This window comes from Marmota flaviventris, chromosome 7, assembly GCF_047511675.1.
Source record: "Marmota flaviventris isolate mMarFla1 chromosome 7, mMarFla1.hap1, whole genome shotgun sequence".
NCBI classification, from domain to species: Eukaryota; Metazoa; Chordata; class Mammalia; order Rodentia; family Sciuridae; genus Marmota; species Marmota flaviventris.
The window spans coordinates 71,362,763-71,385,347 of NC_092504.1; the positions used below are offsets into that span (position 1 = coordinate 71,362,763).

The 22,585-nt window shown below is 36.4% G+C and overlaps 1 protein-coding gene and 1 long non-coding RNA gene across 2 annotated transcripts in view; both read right to left on the reverse strand.

Moving 5' to 3' along the window:
* The window catches only part of LOC114084411 (broad substrate specificity ATP-binding cassette transporter ABCG2-like), a 41,684-nt gene that overhangs the window by 15,228 nt on the left and 3,871 nt on the right, over positions 1-22,585 (reverse strand). Inside the window, exons 2-6 of the mRNA XM_071614010.1 lie at positions 20,699-20,755; positions 19,985-20,102; positions 19,270-19,422; positions 4,156-4,204; positions 3,599-3,846 (exon numbers count right to left, since the gene is read on the reverse strand). Of these exons, the coding sequence (XP_071470111.1) occupies positions 3,599-3,846; positions 4,156-4,204; positions 19,270-19,422; positions 19,985-20,102; positions 20,699-20,755 (625 nt within the window). The remainder of the gene's footprint in view (positions 1-3,598; positions 3,847-4,155; positions 4,205-19,269; positions 19,423-19,984; positions 20,103-20,698; positions 20,756-22,585) is intronic.
* On the reverse strand, positions 4,206-9,205 carry LOC139706515 (uncharacterized). The gene is made up of 3 exons (XR_011708138.1): positions 9,092-9,205; positions 5,639-5,790; positions 4,206-4,236 (listed from the first exon to the last, which is right to left on the reverse strand). It is a non-coding gene; the product is annotated as an uncharacterized lncRNA (long non-coding RNA).

Here is a 22,585-nt window from a genome sequence, read left to right on the forward strand (position 1 = left end):
AAAAAAAGAAATTTTCCAACCATCTTACTCTGCTTTTGTTCAGATGTATTTAAACAACATTTCATTTCTCAAGGTGTGTTTTGAGTGATGTTTGTAGCTTTCTCTTAAAAAAGAAGTAGAAGGAGTATGAGGAGGATCCATAGTCAAATGTTTGTTTTTTATGTGAATATAAACAATGAACTTCCAGGTGATTAGTGATAATGTTGTCCAAGTTGATTTGTTCAGAAAACTTGGCACATTAAAAGAACATTAAATCTTCTTTCTCCAATAATCTATTCATTCCTAGATTTTCTCAGTATTTTATCTGGTTAGATGTCAAGTCTGAATCATGTCAAAAAGTCCAGAACAAAGTACAACAATAAGACAATAAATACAGAATTATCAGCAGGAGTCATAAAACTTTTTAACAACTCCATTTTTACAAACTTAGAGAAATAAAAATAATGTGAGAATAAGAACCCTGTGCAAGGGTCAGTAAACTACAAGACACAGATCAAATAGGGCTAGCCTCCTATTTTTCTTAAGCATATAAGCTAAAAATGGTTAGATTTTTTCCCATTAATTGGGAGAAACAAATCAAGAATAATATTTCCTGCAATATGGAACATCTAAAGAATTCAAAATTCAGTGTCCATGAATAGCATATGTATTAGCTGTGGCTACTTTGATGCTGAAGCGGCAGGGTTGACTACTCCAGACAAAGGCCATCTATAGCTCTCAAAGTCCAAAATATTTACTATCTGGGCCTTTATCAAAGAGTATTTGCCTGCTCCTGAGCTAATATTCCAGCATTTACAAATGGGAACAATAGTTGTCCTGCTAAACTCAGGGAGCTACAAGGTTCTACCCTTATTTTAGAGACTGCATCTTTTCTGAACACTGTTGGAATTCCTTCTGTGGAACTGAGTTTGCTGATGAGGCAAGTAGGCTGAATGTGCAACCTGTTGTCTGCACCTTAAGGAAGCCTAGACCCAAAACATGCACAATCCTGGTATTTTACAGATAGGTGTCTTCTAATAATGCCTGCCCGTAACTACCATATATGTATTGGACAAGACATACCAGTTATAGAGGCAAAAAAGAAAGACCTAATGCATAAATTACTCTAAAGAATCAAATCACTACATCATCTCACTACTGAACAATGGGCAACTAAGGTTCCATGATGTAACTCACCTGACAATTTTCCAAATGAAATAACATCTATTATGAAGAATAAAATGTAACTTTTGGTTGACAAGACACTAAAATGCCTGTGTTCTGAGAGATATGCCAAAGCACAAGGATCAAAAATGTTTGCAGGATGGAAAGCATGATTGAGAAGGAGATGCTGGCTCTCAGGCACACTTGCAAATCAATAATACTTAAAAATGAAAAGTATGGTGCTTGTGCAGGGAAGTCAGTTATTTGGAGCCAAAACCAAGCCACATCTAAATATTCCACAGAAACTCAATGATTGATAATAAAAATAATACCCCACCAAAACAAGCTAAATTGATTTTCTTATAAACTACCTGAGGAGAACTAGTTTTTTGTGTGACATAGGGCCATGAATAAATAAAAAAAAAAATTGGCTGGCTTTATAGCTCAGGGATACAGCAATTGTTTAGCATGTATGAGGCTCTAAATTCAGTCCTAGCACTGCGGTGGGGAAAAAAAAAAAAAAACCTTAGAAGTGAAACAACTACTACAGAGCCAGTAAAAGGGAAAAAAAAAGAACACCATCACGTCTTATATAAAGGAGTTAAGCAGACATGAATAGCCTTGTTTAGTCTGGTTATTTCCTGTGCATAAACTGCACATTCTTTGAGACATCTATGGCTTCACCAGGATTAGAATCTCTTAACGAGAAGGGTCAATTATAAGGAACAGCATTCTGCCTACAGTCTCTTCCCTCAGACAGTGCACAGAACAAACTACCGTCAGGAATAGTCAATAAGACTAGGTTCCTTCAACATCTGATATCAAGAGCAAACCAACCGGGGCTGGGGATGTGGCTCAAGTGGTAGCACGCTTGCCTGGCATGCGTGCAGCCCGGGTTTGATCCTCAGCACCACATACAAACAAAGATGTTATGTCCTCCGAAAATTAAAAATAAATAAATAAATATAAGAGCAAACCAACCATAGTCCATCTATCTTCTCCCTTCCCCTTTTGTATTTTCTTTCTCTTTAAAACCTCGTCATAGTCTCTTCTACCATATGGCACACCATGAATTTTCTGTTTTCAGATATCATGTCTCTGTCCTCATAAGAAAATAAAATCTATGCCAGTAGAGGTTTTAATTTTTACCCATTTCATTCACCAGTAGAGTATCAAAATGGAATACATACTCTTGAGTTGAACTTTTCAAATGAATCAATAAATGATTGTGGACAGCTACTAGAAAATACTATATTTAGTTGATATTTTCTTTTCTTGACACTTTTTAAAAAATAAAATTTTGTTGAAGATTTTCCATTAAAATTTGTCTACATCATCAAAATTTTGAGTTATACAGTCCAGGAAAACACTTTAAAAAGCATTGCAAAGGTATAAATGTAATTGTGTCTTACCTGATGTGTTATTCAGCTTTTTATCATTGTGAAAAAAATACCTAAGAAAATCAACTTAAAGGAGATATTATAACTTTCAAATGAGGTGTCCCCTGAAAACTTATTTGATAATGCAGCAATATTCAGAGGTGGAATGGTTGAATTGTGACAGCTGTAATCTGACCTGTCCATCCATTACTATGGAATGTCTGAGTAGTAACTGCAGACACATGGGGTGTGGTGGGAGGAGGTGGGTCACTGGGGAGCATGTCCAGAAAGTATTGTTCTTCCTGAGGCCCCTTCTCACTCTCACTCTCTGCTTCTGAGCATTTACACTTATTTGTATAAGTGCTACCTCCCCTTGGGCCCAGAACAATGGAGTCAGTCCTCTATGAACCCAGACTTTCTGAAACCATAAGACTCAAATTACCTTTTCCTCCGGAAGTTGTTTTCTGCTATTTTGGTCACAGAAAAAAGGACACTGACAGGAGATAAGATTTATTTTGGTTCACAGTTTCAGAGGTTTCAGTCCATGGTATATTAGCTAGATTGTTTTGGGCCTGAGGTGAGGCAGAACATCATGGCAGGAGGGCATGATGAAGAAAAGCTGCTTACCTCACGGCAGCCAGGAAGCAGAGAGAGCAAAGGAGGAACCACAGACAAGATAGTCCCTTCCAGGGCAACCCCCCACCACCCCAGAGACCACTTATTTCAATTAGGCCTCACCTCCTACTTTCCCAACCTCCCAATACTGCCACCAAACTATGAATCCCTCCATCCTTTGATGAGGTCAGATGATCCAACCACTTTCCAAGAGCCTCACCTCTGAATACTGCTCTATGGGGACTATGCCTTCAACACATGAGTCTTTGGGGGAAGACTTACATCATTTCCAAACTATTACACTGGTTCAATTGACTCTTTCTATATCTCAAATAGAATAGGAATGACAAATAAATGGGAGGATGGGTAGAAGATAAAATAATCCTGGAGCAGTTCATATCAGAACCAAATAGCTCTCACATGATTATTTCACAGCATAATTAGAAGAATCTGTCAGTTACCTGTTTTATCCAGGGCTGGGGACGACCCACCAAGTTTTGGAATGAACGCCAGGTGATGCCTATGAGCTGATGACCAAAAGAGGTAACATAGGTGATCTCCTCCCTGAATAAGCTCTTCTTGTTCTGATCATTTGAGAGTCGTTCTAGTTCAGATTTTGTTTCTCCACAGATGGGGGATTTTTCATAAAAATCAGCTAATGCTTCTATGACTGACTTTTCATTCGTTGAAGGCATTTCAGTGTTGTTGGCTGGAATAAAAATGGATAACAGGCCTCAGATTACTACCTCATTAGTAACAGATTACTACCAGTTTTACCAGGTTTTCTGTGAACTCTTATTTGTATAACTCCTAAATTCTGAAACTTGAGTACAAAAAAACCAACATAATCACTTGTAAATTAGATAAAAATACTCACAGTATTCACTGACAACTAAATTTATTTGGTCACCACATTAATATGTAAATTCACTAGGCTGTGTTTTAATGAGCTACTGCATTGCTAATCCTTAACCAACTTAATTTGGCAAAAATATGGAAATGTTAGAGATTCACATACCTTCTGACTTTTGCTTTATTATACCATTAATGACATCAAAGAAGACTTCAGCAGGATTGGCATAGTGCTCACAGCTGTAACCTAGAAAAGATACCAGCAAGAATGCCACATAGGTCTTGGAAAATAGAGCAGACTCAGTAAGTCTGATGGAGGTAAGGCTAGGGAAGACTGACTCAATAACTTCTTTCTCCTTGCTCTCTTTTCGTCTCACTGATTTATCCTTTCCTCTTATACATTTAGTCCTACAATATTTCATACACTCTGTCCCCAAGTTAAAAAGAAATATTCCAAAACATTTTTGAAATCTATAGACCATCTTATATTAATCCTTACTTCTCATAAATCTTTGAACCCCAAGTAGCTTTCAATATGTCTTGGTGCTTATTAGCACTTCTTCAAAAATCTAAATATAGGTCCAAGAAAAAATATTAAGTTTCTTGTGAACTTTTAGTTCATGTAAAGAATGCTGAAACAGCAATATGCATATCAGCAAGGACTGCTTGGCTACCTACTAAATCCAGAGATCCAAAAAATCACCTCTCAAGCTGCCATAATCCTAGATAGACAAGAAATCCCCATAAGAAGCTTTATCAACAGAATGTGACCAGCACAGCACACCTGAGCTCTCACCTCAACTTCCTGTGGCACAATCATCTAAACTTGACCTATGCTTGACTCTTTAGTTCATCTTCCCTGGATTCCCCAGATTCACATGTGTTTGATTATTTTTAAACAGCAAAGATTTAATAAAAACAAATTGAGAAAGATAATATCAACAATTTGATTTAGGGTCATGGAGAAACATCTATAATAATACCCAAAAACTTCTAAAAAGAAGAAGATGGATAAGCCATTAAAGAAATCATAATATTTAATCTGAAATAGAACCAAGCAGCCTGGAATGTTTGGTCCATTAATGTCAGATTCAGGGCCAGCCATTCCACTCAAGACCACATCACTTAAGACCTACATCTTCAAACTAAAGTTACTAGAAAATGCAGCAGCATCTCATGAACCCTCAGGAAGGCAGAGCAAGATCATGTGTCAGGGGAAATACTGGACAACAACAATCTGTTACATGGTCCAAAAGGCAATGATTCGGGACTTTTAAAAAATGTTCAACCGACAAAATAACTAGCTGTAAATCCAACATGTTAATTACTTAACTGTAAGGGAAAGGTCACCACAACTGGGAATAGAACAGGCAATGAATTGCCCATGAGAAATACACGTGTATTCCCCCGCCTCCCCCCCCACACACACTATGCATACTCACATAGGAGAAGAGAAAGAGAGAGCCCTGAACAATAAGCAAGTGCTGCCAAAATGAGGGAACACTCTGGCACCAAACTGATCAAAAATGCTTTAGGGTGGTGAAAATCCAGTTAGGTCTATGCAAAGATCAAGCAGCACTGTTGCTACCCCCTCTGCTCTCCCCAGGAGTCCATGAATGAAGGATCATGCATGAAAAGGTCAACTACACCTGCTGATTTGAAGTACTCCAAAGCCATCTTGGCAGGACCATGGTACATTAGTTTTCCTGAGGCCAATATGGTGAGGCTGTCAAATAGCTGGACGATGGAATACTGAGGCTGATAAATAGAGAAGATGATTGTTCGTCCCTGCTCTGAAAGGCTAAGTGAAAAAGGGAAAATAATGAATTATTAAACTTCAAAAAAATACTTTATTCATGTCAGTAGAGCATTTTCTCTCAGTTCAACTTGATCTCGTCCCACAAACTTCTCATTTCAATTCATATTATATACTTGGTGTTAGCACAAAAGGACAAGGCTGGGTGCAAACTTCATGGATCATTTCAGCCTTTTATTCCAGAAGGGGATTACATTCACAGGAATGGACCCACTCTTCTGGTGGAAATTGAGACCCTGGACAAAGGAGGCTTCTGGGCTTATATAGCTATACTGAGAGGTGACTTAATTAATGATCTTATTAGTTTGGGGCACTTAGGAATTTGGGGTATGACATACTGGGTGAAATGGGAGAGATCTAGGGTCAGTGGTCAGTTTGGGCACTCAGGAAAAAGGTTTGTGAGAATTTGAAAATTTGTTTTTACTGGGAAATATTTTTACTTGGGGAAGAATGGAGGGTCTGGGGTCAGCGTACAGTGCTTGTCTCTTTCCCTTCAGGGTCCTACTGTACTGTCACTGGGAAAGGGTTTATTTGGGGAAGGATTAATGCTTTGGCTTCCTTTCTAGGGATTGTTCTGTCACTGGGAAGAATGAACTGGGAAAGGATCAATGCCGTTAATGTGCTAATTTTCCTCTGTTCAAGCCATACTATTTTAGGGTTTGTCATATTCCATATCTCATACTTGGAAACTGGGGAACCTAAATTTAATCTTTTTTAAAGAAGATAAAGATTCTTAAAATTTGATGCATCAACAGTCTAGAATTGGCTAGAATTTTAGTGAAAATGCAGGTTCCTATATAGTCTTCCCAGACAGTGAATTACAATATCTGGAGTTATGTATAGGGAATCTGTATTATTAATAAGCATCACAGATAATCTCATTTTGAGGAGTAGTTATGGACCATTGATTAAAAGAATATCATATAACGAATTCTCATTGATCATTTAACTATTCTGGCTCATTAGGAATTGGTTTTCACTTCTATCCTCATGATATATTATTACTAAGCACTCAGAATATCTTCACTAAATGCTTTAGAATTAAACTCATTTCCATTTACAAAATGTTGTTATAAGGCAGTTCTAATATTATCATTTCCCTCCATTTTACAGATAAGGCTTAAAGGTCAAGCAACTGAAAAGGGACTCACAGTTACTAAGGGGCAAGTTTGGGATCTGAGCTCTGAACCAATGCTAAGCTAGGAACACTGCTAAACTATCTTTTATAGAAGTTATTACTTATGGGTAGAAGAAACAAAGGCCACAGTCACTATTCAAAACAGTTATTTAAATTATTTTAAGAGAAGAATCATTTTAATTTAAAAATTTGATAAGCACCTTGTGCATCTAGCAATGTATCCAAGAATGTTCTGATTCAATGAGAAACACAAGATAGGAATCTGTAATTTCAATATGATGATTAGAAGTAGCTAATGGTTCCTTGTAAACAAACAGAGGGTTACAACCCAGTCTTAAAATAATATAAGTAGAATATTGAAAGCACTAACAGGAGTGAGTTAAGAAAAGAGATACTCACGGTTAAAGAACAAGGTGAACAAAGAGTAAAGTGAACAGGTCTATTCTGAAAGTACCAGAAGCAGTTCTGTGTCACACAATAAGCAGTGCTTATGTGTGTGCTTGTCTTGGTGTTGTGTTGGGTGAAAAAGATAACTAAAGTGAGGAGCAAAACAAACTCATGATGAACCCTTCACTTAGAAACTGCAACTTTAAAGACCATAATGAGTTGGGAAATGTCTGGAAGATGGAAATGGGATTGCTTGGGAGCCATGTCATTCAATGAGTGCTGAGTGTAAATAGATGGTATGGAGAAGCGGTGAAATCTGAATAGCCCTGGATTGAATCCTGGCAAGCCATGCTTATTGACTGGGGAGTGCAGACAGTGGTGTTGCCTCCCTCATTGGAATCTGGAGTAGGTAGTATTTTCAGTGGAAGGGCATGATGGCAGAAAAAAAAAAACTATGTAGGGAGCACCAGAGAGAGCAGGAGGGGCTATAGACGCAGTGAAGTATGACAGTGAGGAATCCAGGTGAGAAAAGCAGGATTTCATCTGTATTATATTTGCATCCTTTCTGTCAGTATGAAATATTTTTCTATATTTTTAAAGATGATGTCTAAATCTTAGCTATTGAAAATTTTCTTATAGGTGATCCCTCATATTTTTCTTTCTTGTAAGAGGAAAGTCATTTCTTTCATCTCATTCTTCCACATCTTCAAGCTCCAAATCTCAGCAGTTTGTCTCCATCCTCCCATCCCAAGTCTAATCCTGAGCTGATCCTGTTGAGTCCCTTGAAAACAGACCCAGAAACTGCCCAATTCTCACCATGATTATCGTAGTCAAAGCTCCATCCTCCTTCAGCAACTCCTTCATGGGGTCCTCCCTCACCCTTGCCCAACTGCACAGTATTCTCCACAGTCATTGCTCTGCTCTAAAACTCTCAAACCATCCCCATGTCCCCTAGGGACAGGAAAAGCACACATCTGAGATGGCCTATGAGATCTATGCAATCTGCCAAGAGCCCAACTCCACCTCATATCCTAATCCACCTGTGATGGTCTGAACTGGGTCCTCCCCAAACTCAGGTGTTGAAGCCATATCCCCTAGTGCCACAAAATGTGGCCACATTGGACACAGCACCTTTGAAGATGTTATTAAAGTTAAATGTGGTCTTCGAAAGTCCCTCATCTGCCTTTCCAATTAAGAGCAAATTAGGACAAAGACACACAATGAAGTTGATGGCCATCTACAAGGCAAGGAGAGAGGCTAAGGAAGAAACAACCCTGAGGATGCATTGATCTCAAATTTCTACTTCCAGAGCCATAAGAAAATTAAATTTTTTTGTTAAGCCCCCAGCCAACCTCTACTACCTTTAGTCCATGGGTCTGTCCCTCTGGCCTCTCTGATGTCCACACACCAGATATGACCTGCCTCAGGGCCACTACTTCTTACAACCAGAACTCTCTTCTGAATTTATAGTACCTCTCTCTCTCTCTCTCTCTCTCTCTCTCTCTCTCTCTCTCTCTCTCTCCTCATGTGTCACATGCTTGTGGTCTTACCTGACCTTTCTGCTATTTTAAAAGCTTCCCAACTTTACATGAACTTCCTTCCCTATGCTCTTGTTTCATCTTTCTTGAACCACTTCTTGTTTATTGACTGTATTCCACTAACCAAGAGGAGCACTTTTTTAGATTCTGAATCCTCTGCACCAAGAATACCAGGTGAACAGATAGTAAATAAATTAAAAAACAACGTTGCCATAGCATTTACCTTTTCAGGAGTTTAATGACCTTATATGCTGTGTTCCAGTCTAAACCAGTTGTGGGCTCATCCAGGAACAAGATGGAAGGATCAAGGATCAGCTCCATTCCTATGCAAATCATTTTTCTTTCTCCTTTAGATTTCACCTAAAACACGAATTATTATCATCATCCACATGAATGAATATAGTCACTGTCATTTGATGAATTAACCTGTACCATTCTTCATAAAGGCATGTTATCTCATTATGTTGATTATTCTGTATGTTAAGTAAATGACACCTGGGAGAAGGAGAGGTTTCTCTTATCATATGCATAAGGTGAGGCCCAGAGCAAAGTTATCAAGTGACTGCACCTGATATGATATAAAATTAACTAGAGTGATAGTAGTGGTAATATCATGTGTTATTAAAGCTCAGGCTCTAATAGTCCTGTATGTTCCTCACCAAGTCAAGTATTTAGTTTTAAGAGAGTAAGTTACAACACTAAAAAAAAAAAATATGACTCTGACATAAAAAAAAAATCCCTACTAAGATAGGAGAGGAAACTAACTATATCGATCTTTCAGTTTTTTCTAACCACCTCCCACTGACACACTGCCTCACAAAACAATCCCAAGGGGATTGATAAAGAGAGTCAAGTCGGAGCCAGGAATGTACACTTTTTACCATACCATTTTAGCATCTTTCCAATTTCATAATTTTTTCCCCAAAATGTTGTTTTCTATACCTTAACTTACCTTGGAATTCCTGATTCATCTTTTCAGAAAAATCCAGAAAATCGAATATTCCACAGGGCAACTGGCCCAGTCTTTGCAATGAGTAAATATATATGCAGGGGAGAAAGAAGGTTTTGGGGAGGAAGGAAGTAGAAAACACATCTGGAATTTGGAGTCTCCAAACAGATGATATCCAAATGCTACTCATGGCCCTTGATTGGGTATTATTAACAAATGAACTATAAAAGACATTTGGGTACCTTTATCAAAATGTCATATGCTTGTACAAATATGCCACAATGGAATCTATTATTCTGTATAATTATTATAAACTAATAAAAACACTTGAATATAAATATAGAGTTGATGCTTAATATTAAAAGTGCTACACAAATACATGATATTACCACTACTATCACTCTAGTTAATTTTATATATCTCCCTAAATAGATAAAAACCTTCAAAAGAAAAGTATACTAAAAATGTAATTGCTTGGAGTTTTAGGAAACCTTTCCCTACAGGAGATTTTTCTTAAATTTTTTCTCTACTTTAAGTAACAAATTACGACCAATGTCGTGGAATCTTATGGAATTCAACTTTTGACAAGCTAATCAGTATTGAAGTTGGGGAATACAATGAATAATTTACAAAGGAAAAAGTCAACAAGATACTGAATGTGAAATGTCTGTCCTATTTTTCATCCTCCCTTTATATCCATGCTGATCTACTTACCTGTAAAACAAAACAAAACAAAAATAATTTTTAAGATTAAGAAAACCTTAAAAATTGGGAACTTAAAAAAATGATTTGTATTAAATCTTCATCAATCACGAGTCTAAAGCTATTGTATATTGTAAACCATGATTGTGACAAAAAATATGGACTTAAAACAGCTGATTATACAGACACATTTTTTAGAGACATTTTGTTGATTGACAATGTGTTGATAAGGTAAGTAAATGTACTTATTTCCTTTTGCAATTATGTGAGAAGAGGTAAACAAATGAGAAATCAAAGAGAATGATGTAAGAGTCTGGAAATAAAAAACAACAACAACAAAAAAGACTGGAGAGAATGAGAAAAGAAAACTGTGAAAGAAAGAAGAAAGGCTTTACAAAATAACTTTATCACTCCACAAATTAGAAGTAACTCCAGAGGTAAACAAATATCATTTGGAAGCCCAATTACAACAAAGTGAATCACAGCACAAGAATTAGCGAGTCCCAATCAGTTCACACAGAAGGAGGTAGTGAAGGAAAAGCAGAATTAAGATTTGGGTGACAAAACAAATGCTTTAAGATGCAATATTACAAAGTTTAAGACCTGGAGAAACTTGATGATAGGTTACCAGAGTAGAAAAAGAGCACAGAGTCCCCTAACCCTAAAACTGAACCAGATCGGTAAAGTGGGACAGGGCAACAGAGAGAGAAAGGAGGGAGCAGAAAAACTCTTAAGCTCACCCACTTAAAAGCAAGTAGAAAGGCAGACAAAATTTAAAGTGTGACAGGAACAGCAGGGTTCTTAGAACAAATAGCTTAAAACCAAATCTGAAAAGAAAACTGAACTGGAGTCCACAGTCCTTCCACCCCTTAAAGTTATCCCTTAAATCACCATGGCCATTTCCCATACCCAGACAGCTGCATCAAAGAACACAGAGTTCCTGTGCTCATAGAGTTGCTGCACTCAGTCAGTCACCAGGATCCTCACCACCACTAAAAGAATCTGATAGAGGGTAAGAGGTACACAGTGACCCACAGCACTCATAGGGACACTCCAGATTCTGCATCTGAACTCCTACGCACAATAAAAACAACCAACATACAACACTGCACCCTCCAAGCAGACAGCTTCAAGCCCCTGAGCTGACAAACCAGAACTGCCTGGTGGAGGTTCACAGCAACTTGCGAATTGGCTCCTATGCCCCTGTAATATGGACAGATCCACAGCCAAAGAATGATGGTAATCTCCTAAATGTCCAAACCCCACTGAAATCTAAATCAAAATTTAACAAGGCTTTTCTTTGCCTCGGCATGGATTACTATAATCAATTCTAACATCAACTTTGATAATATATATAACTCTTTAACTTGAATGATAGTTGTTACCCAATAACTAACATTGTACCCTCAACCCATTTGAAAGTATTTCATCCAATGGTTTAAAGCCTTAATTGGAAGCAATGTTCCTATCTTTGCTTTTCTAGCACTAGCTGATAAATGTTCCTCTTAACCCTAATTCATCTTCTTGCCTTATCTGCTACTATTTCAAATATATAACATCTATCTATTTCTCCTCTATATCTGGGTCTGAATTACCCTTTTATAACTTTACTCTCTCTTTCTTATTTTCAGTATCTCTTTTCCCTCTCTGTTTGCCCAATCTTTCTCCTTTTCCCCATTTAGCCCTCATTTAAGTATAGTAATTTTACTAAATTAAATACCCATTTTTTTTGATAGAAGAAAAAGTTGGCTACGATCTACATACTGTGGGGTCGGGCTCCAAATTCCTCAATAGGACACCCATAGCACAAAAGTTAATAACTAGAATCAACAAATGGGACTTACTCAAACTAAAAAGTTTTTTCTCAGCAAAAGAAACAATAAGAGAGGTAAATAGAGAGCCTACATCCTGGGAACAAATCTTTACTCCTCACACTTCAGATAGAGCCCTAATATCCAGAGTATACAAAGAACTCAAAAAATTAGACAATAAGAGAACAAACAACCCAATCAACAAATGGGCCAAGGACCTGAACAGACACTTCTCAGAGGAGGACATACAATCAATCAACAAGTACATGAAAAAATGCTCACCATCTCTAGCTGTCAGAGAAATGCAAATCAAAACCACCCTAAGATACCATCTCACTCCAGTTAGATTGGCAGCCATTATGAAGTCAAACAACAACAAGTGCTGGCGAGGATGTGGGGAAAAGGGTACACTTGTACATTGCTGGTGGGACTGCAAATTGGTGCAGCCAATTTGGAAAGCAGTATGGAGATTTCTTGGAAAGCTGGGAATGGAGCCACCATTTGACCCAGCTATTCCCCTTCTTGGTCTATTCCCTAAAGACTTAAAAAGAGCATGCTACAGGGACACTGCTACATCGATGTTCATAGCAGCACAATTCACAATAGCAAGACTGTGGAACCAACCTAGATGCCCTTCAATAGATGAATGGATAAAAAAAATGTGGCATTTATACACAATGGAGTATTACTCTGCATTAAAAAATGACAAAATCATAGAATTTACAGGGAAATGGATGGCATTAGAGCAGATTATGCTAAGTGAAGCTAGCCAATCCCTAAAAAACAAATGCCAAATGTCTTCTTTGATATAAGGAGAGTAATTAAGAACAGAGTAGGGTCGAAGAGCATGAGAAGAAGATTAACATTAAACAGGGATGAGAGGTGGGAGGGAAAGGGAGAGAGAAGGGAAATTGCATGGAAATGGAAGGAGACCCTCAGAGTTATACAAAAGTACATACAAGAGGAAGTGAGGGGAAAGGGAAAAATAATACAAGGGGGAGAAATGAATGACAGTAGAGGGGGGTAGAGAGAGAAGAGGGGAGGGGAGGGGAGGGGAGGGGGGATAGTAGAGGATAGGAAAGGCAGCAGAACACAACAGACACTAGTATGGCAATATGTAAATCAATGGATGTGTAACTGATGTGATTCTGCAATCTGTATATGGGGTAAAAATGGGAGCTCATAACCCACTTGAATCAAAGTGTGAAATATGATATATCAAGAACTATGTAATGTTTTGAACAGCCAACAATAAAAAATTAAAAAAAAAATACCCATTTTTTTGCCTGTTAGAGAAGTTTATTCCAAGCTTACACTAGATTTGAGGAACCATAAAAAACAAATAGCAAGAAGTTTTAGTTTCTCATAAGGTTGAACAGCATGAGGCTTGGCACAGAAGCAATTATAATAAAAAAATAAATATCCTAATATTATCCCAATATCAGCACTACTCTGAAAGTAGTGCTGATATTGGGATAATATTGGGATATTTGTATAAAAAATAAAAAATCAATATGTGGATATTCAACCTACCCAGGACTCTTAAGAGAAAGAAACTCACAAAATAGTCCCTCCCTTAAAAGAAGAAGTGAGAACTATACCCATACAAGGATAGACATACAAACAGTATGAAAAGGCAAGAGAATGAACTATCCCAAATTTCCCATAATGCTTCAACTGACTTCATCAACATTATAGTAGAGGAAATGTCAGAGAAAGAATTTAGAAAGTTCATAGTTAAAATGTTCTATGACCTAAAGGAAGAAGTAAGAAGTGAAATTGAAAGAAAATACAGGAAGTAAAGATTATTTCAATAAAGATAAAAAAATTCTGAAAAGGCATCAAATTGAAATGTTAGAAATGAAAAGCTCAAGAAACCAAATTAAAAACTTAAATGAAAGCATCACCAATAGATTAAACTACTTCAAAGAGAGATTTTCAGACCTCAAAGACAAAGTATATAATCTTGAAAATAAAGCTGACAATAAAGAAAAGAGGTTAAGAGACCATAAATAAAATATTTTTAAAAATGTGATAACACTAAATGACCAAATTTAAGATTCATTGGGATACATGAAGGCTCTGAAATTTGAGCTAAAGGGATGCACAGTCTTTTGAATAAAATAATACTAGAAAAATTTCCAAGCCTTAAGAATGAGATAGAGATTCAAATTAAAGAGGCATAAGAATTCCAATTATAGAAAAATCATAATAGATCCACTCTAAGACACATTATCATGAAAATGCCTAACATACAAAATAAGGAGAGAATTATAAAAGCTGCAAGAGAAAAATGATTGGTCACATTTAGAGCTAAACCAATCCAAATTTCAACTCATTTCTCAACCCAGACCCTGAAAGTCAGGAGGACTTGGAATAATATATACTAACCTCTGAAATAAAATTGATGCCAACCAATAATTCCATAGCCAGCAAAATTAAGCTTCAGAATTGAAGTTGAAATAAAAACCTTCCATGATAAACAGAACCAATAGAATTTATAACTAGAAAGCCTGACCTAGAAGATACACTCACGGGAAAATTTTATGAAAAGGAAATGAAGAGTAAAAATGATAAGCAGCATAGGAATGAAGTGTACTAGTAGAATAGTCAAAGGAGAATCAAGTCCACTTTAAACATTAGAAATAAAACAAAATGTCAGAGAATAAAAATCATCTCTAAATAACAAATTTGAAAGTAAATGGTCTGAAATATTAATCAAAAGACACAGGTTGGCAGATTGGATTTAAAAACAGGACCCAAAATTATGCTGTCTCCAAGAGACTCACCTTACAGGCAAAAACATCCACAGACTGAAGGTGAAAGGATGAAAAAGACATACCATTCAAATTTTACTCATGAACAATCAGTGGCAGCTCTTCTCGTATCAGATAATGTGGACATTAAGACATAATAAATCAGAAAAGAAAAAGAAGGTCAATTCATGCTGCCTAAGGGAGCATATCAAAAATATAATGATTGTAAATATTAGTCCCTCAAACAAAAGAGCATCTACATACATCCAACAAACAAAATTTTTAATTTAAAAAATTAAATCAATATTATAAATCAACAAAACACTAATACTGGGTGATTTTTAACAAACCTTTATCACCACTGTAGAGATCCTTCAAACATAAACTAAACAAGGATTTTACAGAATTAAAAAATAAAATTAATAAGTGGAGCTAATAGTCATCCATGAAATATTTCATCAATCAATGACTTGTTTCACTTTCTTCTTCTCAGCAGCACGTGGAAATTTTTCTAAAATAGACCATGTTTTAGGTCATAAAGCAAATCTTTGCAAAATAGAGAAAAATACCTTGCATTCTATCAGATCATAAAGGAATGAAGTTAGAAATCAATTATTATAATATTAAAAAAAACACTTTAACACCAGGAGATTAAATACTACACATTTGAATGATGAATGCATAGTAGAATAAATCAGAGGAGAAATAAAAAAATTAGAAGTAAATGAGAATAGTAATACAACACATCAAAATCTCTAAGTTCATAGCATTGAGCTCATATATTATAATAATAGAAAGATGACAAATAAATAATCTAACATTACATCTCAAGGCCATAGAAAAACAAGAACAAATACACCAACACCAAAAGCAGTAGAAGATAGGAAATAATTAAAACCAGAGGAGAAATCAATGAAATTGAGAATAATAAAAGAAAAAAGATTGGAGAGATCAACATAAGAAAGAATTGGTTTTTTGAAAGGATAAACAAGATTGATAAACACTAACAAAAAGAAAGAAGGCTAAAAAACAAATTCAGGATGAAAAAAGAAATATCACCACAGAATCTATTTTGAAAATGTATATCCCAATAAGCTAGAAAATCTTGACAATGTTGACAAAAAAATATTAAAAAGGTAGTGCATCAAGATCAAGTGGGTATTATCCCAGAGATGCAAGTTTGGCTTAACATACAGAAATTGATAAGTGTAATTTGCCATATAAATGGACTTAAGAACAAGAATCACATGATAATATCAATAGTTGCAGATAAACCATTTGACAAAGTACAACACCCATTCATTTTGAAAAACTACAGACAGAAGAAATTTAATTGAACATTAAAATGCTATATATGACAAACCCAATGCCAACATTATACTGAATGGAGTAAAACTAAAATCACTTCCTCTAAAAACAGAAACAAGGCAAGTATGCCCACTTTCACAAGTCCTTTTCAAAATAATTCTTGAAATTCTAGCCAGAGCACTCAGGCAAGAGAAGGAATCTGTAGAAATGCAAATGTGAAAAGAAGAATTTAAATTATCTCTGTATGCTGATGATATGATACTACTATATTTAGAAGACTCAAATAACTCCAGCAGGAGACTTTGAGAACTCATAAGTGAATTCAGTAATGTAACAGGATACAATGTCAACACTCATAAATCAATCATATTCCTATACTCTAATGATGAATCAACTAAAAAATAAATTAGAAAGACTATCCTATTCACAATAGTCTCAAAAAATACTTGGGAATAAATCTAACAAAAGTGGTGAAGGATCTCTACAATAAAAAATATCGAACTCTTAAGAAAATAGCTGGGTTCAGTGGTGCATGCCTGTAATCTCAGTGGCTCAGGAGGCTGAGGCAGGAGGATTATGAGTTCAAAGCCAGTCTCAGCAAAAGTGAGGCAGTAAGCAACTCAGTAAAACCCTGTCTTTAAATAAAATACAGAATAGGACTGGAATAAAGAAAATAATTGAGGAAGATCTTAGAAGATGGAAAAATCTCTCATATTCTTATATAGGTAGAATTAATATTATCAAAATGGCATTCTACAAGAAGCATGTACAGATTCAATGCAAATCCCATCAAAATTCCAATGACAATCTTCACAGAACTATAAAAAGCACTTATAATATTTATTTGGAAAAATAAAAGACCCAGAATAGCCAAAGCAATCCTAGGGGAGAAAAGCAGAGCAGGAGGCATCACAATACCAGATCTCAAATTATAGTACACAGCTATTGTAACAAAAACAGCTAGCACCAAACAGGTATGAAGACCACAGAATAGAACAGAAGACACAGAGACAAACCCACATAAAACAATTATCTTATACTAGACAAAGGTGCCAAAAACATATGCTGGAGAAAAGATAGCCTTTTTAACCAATGGTCCTGGGAAAACTGGAAATCTATATGGAAGAGAATAAAATTTAACTCCAACCTCTTACTCTGCAAAAATGTCAACTCAAATTGAATTGGAGACCTAGGAATTAGACCAGAAACCCTGCACCTGCTAAAAGGAAATGTAGGCCCAACACTCCAATAAATCAGCAAAGGAACTGACTATTTAAATAAGACTCCTAAAGTGCAAGAAATAAAATAAATTCAATAAGTGGGATGGCATCAAGTTAAAGTTTATGAATGGCAGAGGAAAGAATTAAGAGCATGAAGAGAAAACCTACAGAATGGGAGAAAATGTTTTCCATCTGCTTCTCAGGGCATTGATATCCAGAATATACAAAGAATTTTTTTAAAAAAATTAACACCAAATAAATAAATGAACAAATCAGTAAGTGGGCAAAGAAATTAAACAGAGACTTCTCAAAAGGAGAAATACAAACTCTCAATAAATACATGAAAAGTGTTTAATATCTGCTAATCAAGGAAATGCAAATTAAAACTACATTGAGATTTCTTCTTGATCTAGTTAGAGTGGCAATTATCAAGAATACAAGTAACCATAAATGTTGATTAGGATGTGGAAAAAAGGTACATTCATACATTGTTGGTGGGACTAAAAATTAGTGCAACCACTCTGGAAAGCAGTGTGGAGATCCCTTTAAATACTAGAAATGAAAGAATCCTTTCACCCAGTTAGCCCACTCCTTGATATATCCAAAACATTTAAAATCATATACTATAGTGATAAAGTCACATCAATGTTTAAAGCAGCACAATTCACAATAGCAAAGTTATGGAATCAAACTAGGTGCCCATCAAGAGATAAATGGGCAGAAAAATAAAGTGGTAAAAATATGAAATGGAGTTTTACTAAACCATAAAGAATGACATTATGCCATTTGCCAGTAAATGGATGGAACAGAAGTCTATCACGCTAAATGAAAGTAACCTGTTCCACAAAGCTTAGGTTCAAATGTTTTCTCTGATATGTGGAAGCTAATCCAAAATAAGAAAACTAGAAGAAAGTTCAGTGAGATAGAAAAAAGAGGATGAAGAGGAGAAGGAGGGGTGAGATAAGGAGAGACAGTGGAATGAGTCTAACCAAACTTTCCTATGTGCCTATATGATTAAACAACAGGGAATCTTCCCATCATGTAAATCCAAAAGACATTAATTTAAAAAAAAAAACTATAAGTAAATAGCTGAAGTTTCAGTAGAGTAGAGGGAAGGATACAGGGCAGGCAGGTTAGAAGGGGAAGCGAAAGCATTGGGGACTGAACCAGAACAAACTATATTCCATGCTTTTCTAATTATGTCAAAATGAATCATAGTGTTATGTGCAACTAAAAAGAACCCATTTAAAAAAAATCCTTGAATTCTTGTCATTTACGAAACACAGAAGTGTATTTCAGAAAACAATACAACAATGTCCCCCAGAAGAAGAGAGGGAGAAGAAAAGTAAAAAAGGAAAGAAATAACAAGAAAAGTTCAAAGACATCAAATGATCTGTGTCTTGAGCAATGAGGGTGGGCTGTTCGGGGCTCTCTCCACATAGACCAACTCCACCCCAGGATTAGATCACGGTTAAGATTATTTCTTCACTTAATTTACCCCTTTAAAGTAGGAATCTGGACACTTCTTTTTATCACTACAGAAAGCAGCCAGTTTTGACCACACACATCTTAGGAAACTTCTGATTAAGGTCATATTGCCCACATAGGGAAGTCTTCTTTCCTGGTTATGAATCTGTCAGGAATTTTCACATTACCTTGGAATCTGCCACTTCACAGAGACCTAACTTTTCAATGACCTTTTTGATTCGCTTATTTTTTCTCTTCTTTGACATAGTTGTTGGAAGTCGAAGAGAAGCTGAGAACCACATGTTTTCTCTCACTGTCAGGGTGCTCATCACGACATCATCCTGAAGGGAAATGTGCTTTCAATGAGTCATACTGAGTCTTTTCTAAGACCATCACTCCAGCGAATGTTTAAGTTTATTCACAAAAATAACAAACTCATGGAAAATTTCTAGGTAATGGTGAACTTTCAACTCTAAACATTTCAGTGACTCCACAGAGCTTCAGAGCCCAGGGAATAATTTTCCTTCCCTATCTTCACACCCAGATGGAGCACAGGTGATTATGGTGACTTCTAAGCACTTCCAGAATACTTTATATGAGGATTTGACAGGGGCATCTTTTAGGAGAAAAAGAGAGGTGAAGGAAGGGCAAAAGGGCAACAGTAGACCCTTTGGAAATGATTCAAAGTTAGAATTGTTACCATTGCCTACAGGTTCATATTCCAGATCATTTCTTCCTCTCCTTTTAACCTCTTTGTCAGTCTTAAGGGAGATTATGTAAATTCGGTGTAAATAAGATTGATTCCTTGAGCATGTTCAATTGGAAGCATGGTATACTACAAGCCAAGGCTCTTGCCCATATAGAAACAGGGGAAACCTAAAAGGAAAAGCCACCCATACTTACCTGTACCACGTATCCTGAATTACACTGGAAATTGTCAGGGTGAGGTACTTCATGTACCCAAACATTTTCATATAATACTCTTGGTTCTTTCCTTGCAGCTAAGATATCTAATAACCGATAAAAGGACACACATGTTGTGAGATTTTTCCTTACTACAAAGGTCACATCTCTCACCTATTCTGAATCCAAATTCTGTTCAGGTTAGAAAGTGAACTAGCCAAAATATTCTGTGGTTTAACATATGCGTGTACATGCACGCAGACACACAAATTCTTACTTTCCTTTATCATGTGGTATAAGAAAGCCAAAAAAAATTAAAGCAAGATATCATTGGTTTATCCAGTACAGATCTTCCAAGTGACCCTCATCTTTATGGATCCAACCCAAGCAATAGGAGCCTTTACCTCTGAGGTATGTCCCACTGAGACCTTCAGTTCCTTATCTACACTTTTAATATTATTCCTTTATTTTCCTTTCTCATTATCTCATAACAAGGTCAACTGCTTTGTGCTAATTACTTTATCATGCTGTGTTTGAATGCTGAATTTAATAAGAATTCCTGGTCCTAGGATTAAAACCATAAAATAGTCCAAATGCACATTATCCACAGGACAAAGGTCCAGACAAGACATGAAAAGAAAATGCATGTGATTTGTAAAAGCACACAGAAACAGCACCAAAAGTCTTATTTGTGCTTTCTGTTATACTCACAATGATTTGCCTCCACCTTGGGGTCCCACGATGGCATTAAGGCCAGGTTTCATGATCCCACTGTAAACACAAAAACATACTGATTTATTATTTCACTTTTTAAAGAGTTCTATAGGTTTAGGGGCTACACTGAATATATTATTGAAGGCTAATGAAATTGCAGACATATAACAAGAACCAAATTTTAAGGAAAAAATCATTGGTTAAAAATAGTCTAGTATACATAGGATATGAATTACTAGTCAAGACCTATGAGAGAAAAGCCTCAGATCCTTCAAAACCCCTTTCATTTATTCATGAAGCCACTAATCCCTAAATGGAAATGACACATTCTATACCAACAATCTGTGAAATTCTTATAAATAATCTCCATTCCTCTTACTCTTCTTAAACAGCTTCTGAATAATGTTTGATGATCAGCCTCTTCAAATCCCCTGGCATGCTTCCCAGTCAAGTAACACACAATTAATAAATCAATGATTTGTAGACTATCAGGAGTAGTGTTCTCACTTTTAAAATCTATTACAGAGCAATAGTAACAAAAACAGCATGGTACTGGTACCAAAACAGGAGGGTGGACCAATGGTACAGAATAGAGGACACAGAGACTAATCCACAAAGCTACAACTATCTTATATTTGATAAAGGAGCTAAAAACATGCAATGGAGGGAGGATAGCATCTTCAACAAATGGTGCTGGGAAAACTGGAAATCCATATGCAACAAAATGAAACTGAATCCCCTCCTCTCGCCATGCACAAAAGTTAACTCAAAGTGGATCAAGGAGCTAGATATCAAATCAGAGACTCTGCGTCTGATAGAAGAAAAAGTTGGCTCCGATCTACGTATTGTAGGGTCGGGCTCCAAATTCCTTAATAGGACACCCATAGCACAAAAGTTGATAACAAAAATCAACAAATGGGACTTACTTAAACTGAAAAGTTTTCTCTCAGCAAGAGAAACAATAAAAGAGGTAAATAGGGAGCCTACATCATGGGAACAAATTTTTATTCCTCACACTTCAGATAGAGCCCTAATATCCAGAGTATACAAAGAACTCAAAAAAATTAAACAATAAGAAAACAAATAACCCAATCAACAAATGGGCCAAAGACCTGAACAGACCCTTCTCAGAGGAGGACATACAATCAATCAACAAATACATGAAAAAATGCTCACCATCTCTAGCAGTCAGAGAAATGCAAATCAAAACCACCCTAAGATACCATCTCACTCCAGTAAGATTGGCAGCCATTATGAAGTCAAACAACAACAAGTGCTGGAGAGGATGTGGGGAAAAGGGTACTCTTGTACATTGCTGGTGGGACTGCAAACTGGTGCGGCCAATCTGGAAAGCAGTATGGAGATTCCTGGGAAAGCTGGGAATGGAACCACCATTTGACCCAGCTATTGCCCTTCTTGGACTTTTCCCTGAAGACCTTAAAAGAGCGTACTACAGGGATACTGCTACATCGATGTTCATAGCAGCACAATTCACAATTGCTAGACTGTGGAACCAACCCAGATGCCCTTCAATAGATGAATGGATAAAAAAAATGTGGCATTTGTACACCATGGAGTATTACGCAGCACTAAAAAATGACAAAATCATAGAATTTGCAGGGAAATGGATGGCACTAGAGCAGATTATGCTTAGTGAAGCTAGCCAATCCCTAAAAAACAAATACCAAATGTCTTCTTTGATATAATGAGAGCAACTAAGAACAGAGCAGGGAGGAAGAGCAGGAAGAAAAGATTAACATTAAACAGATACATGAGGTGGGATGGAAAGGGAGAGAAAAGGGAAATTGCATGGTAATGGAGGGAGACCCTCATTGTTATACAAAATTACATATAAGAGGTTGTGAGGGGAATGGGAAAATAAACAAG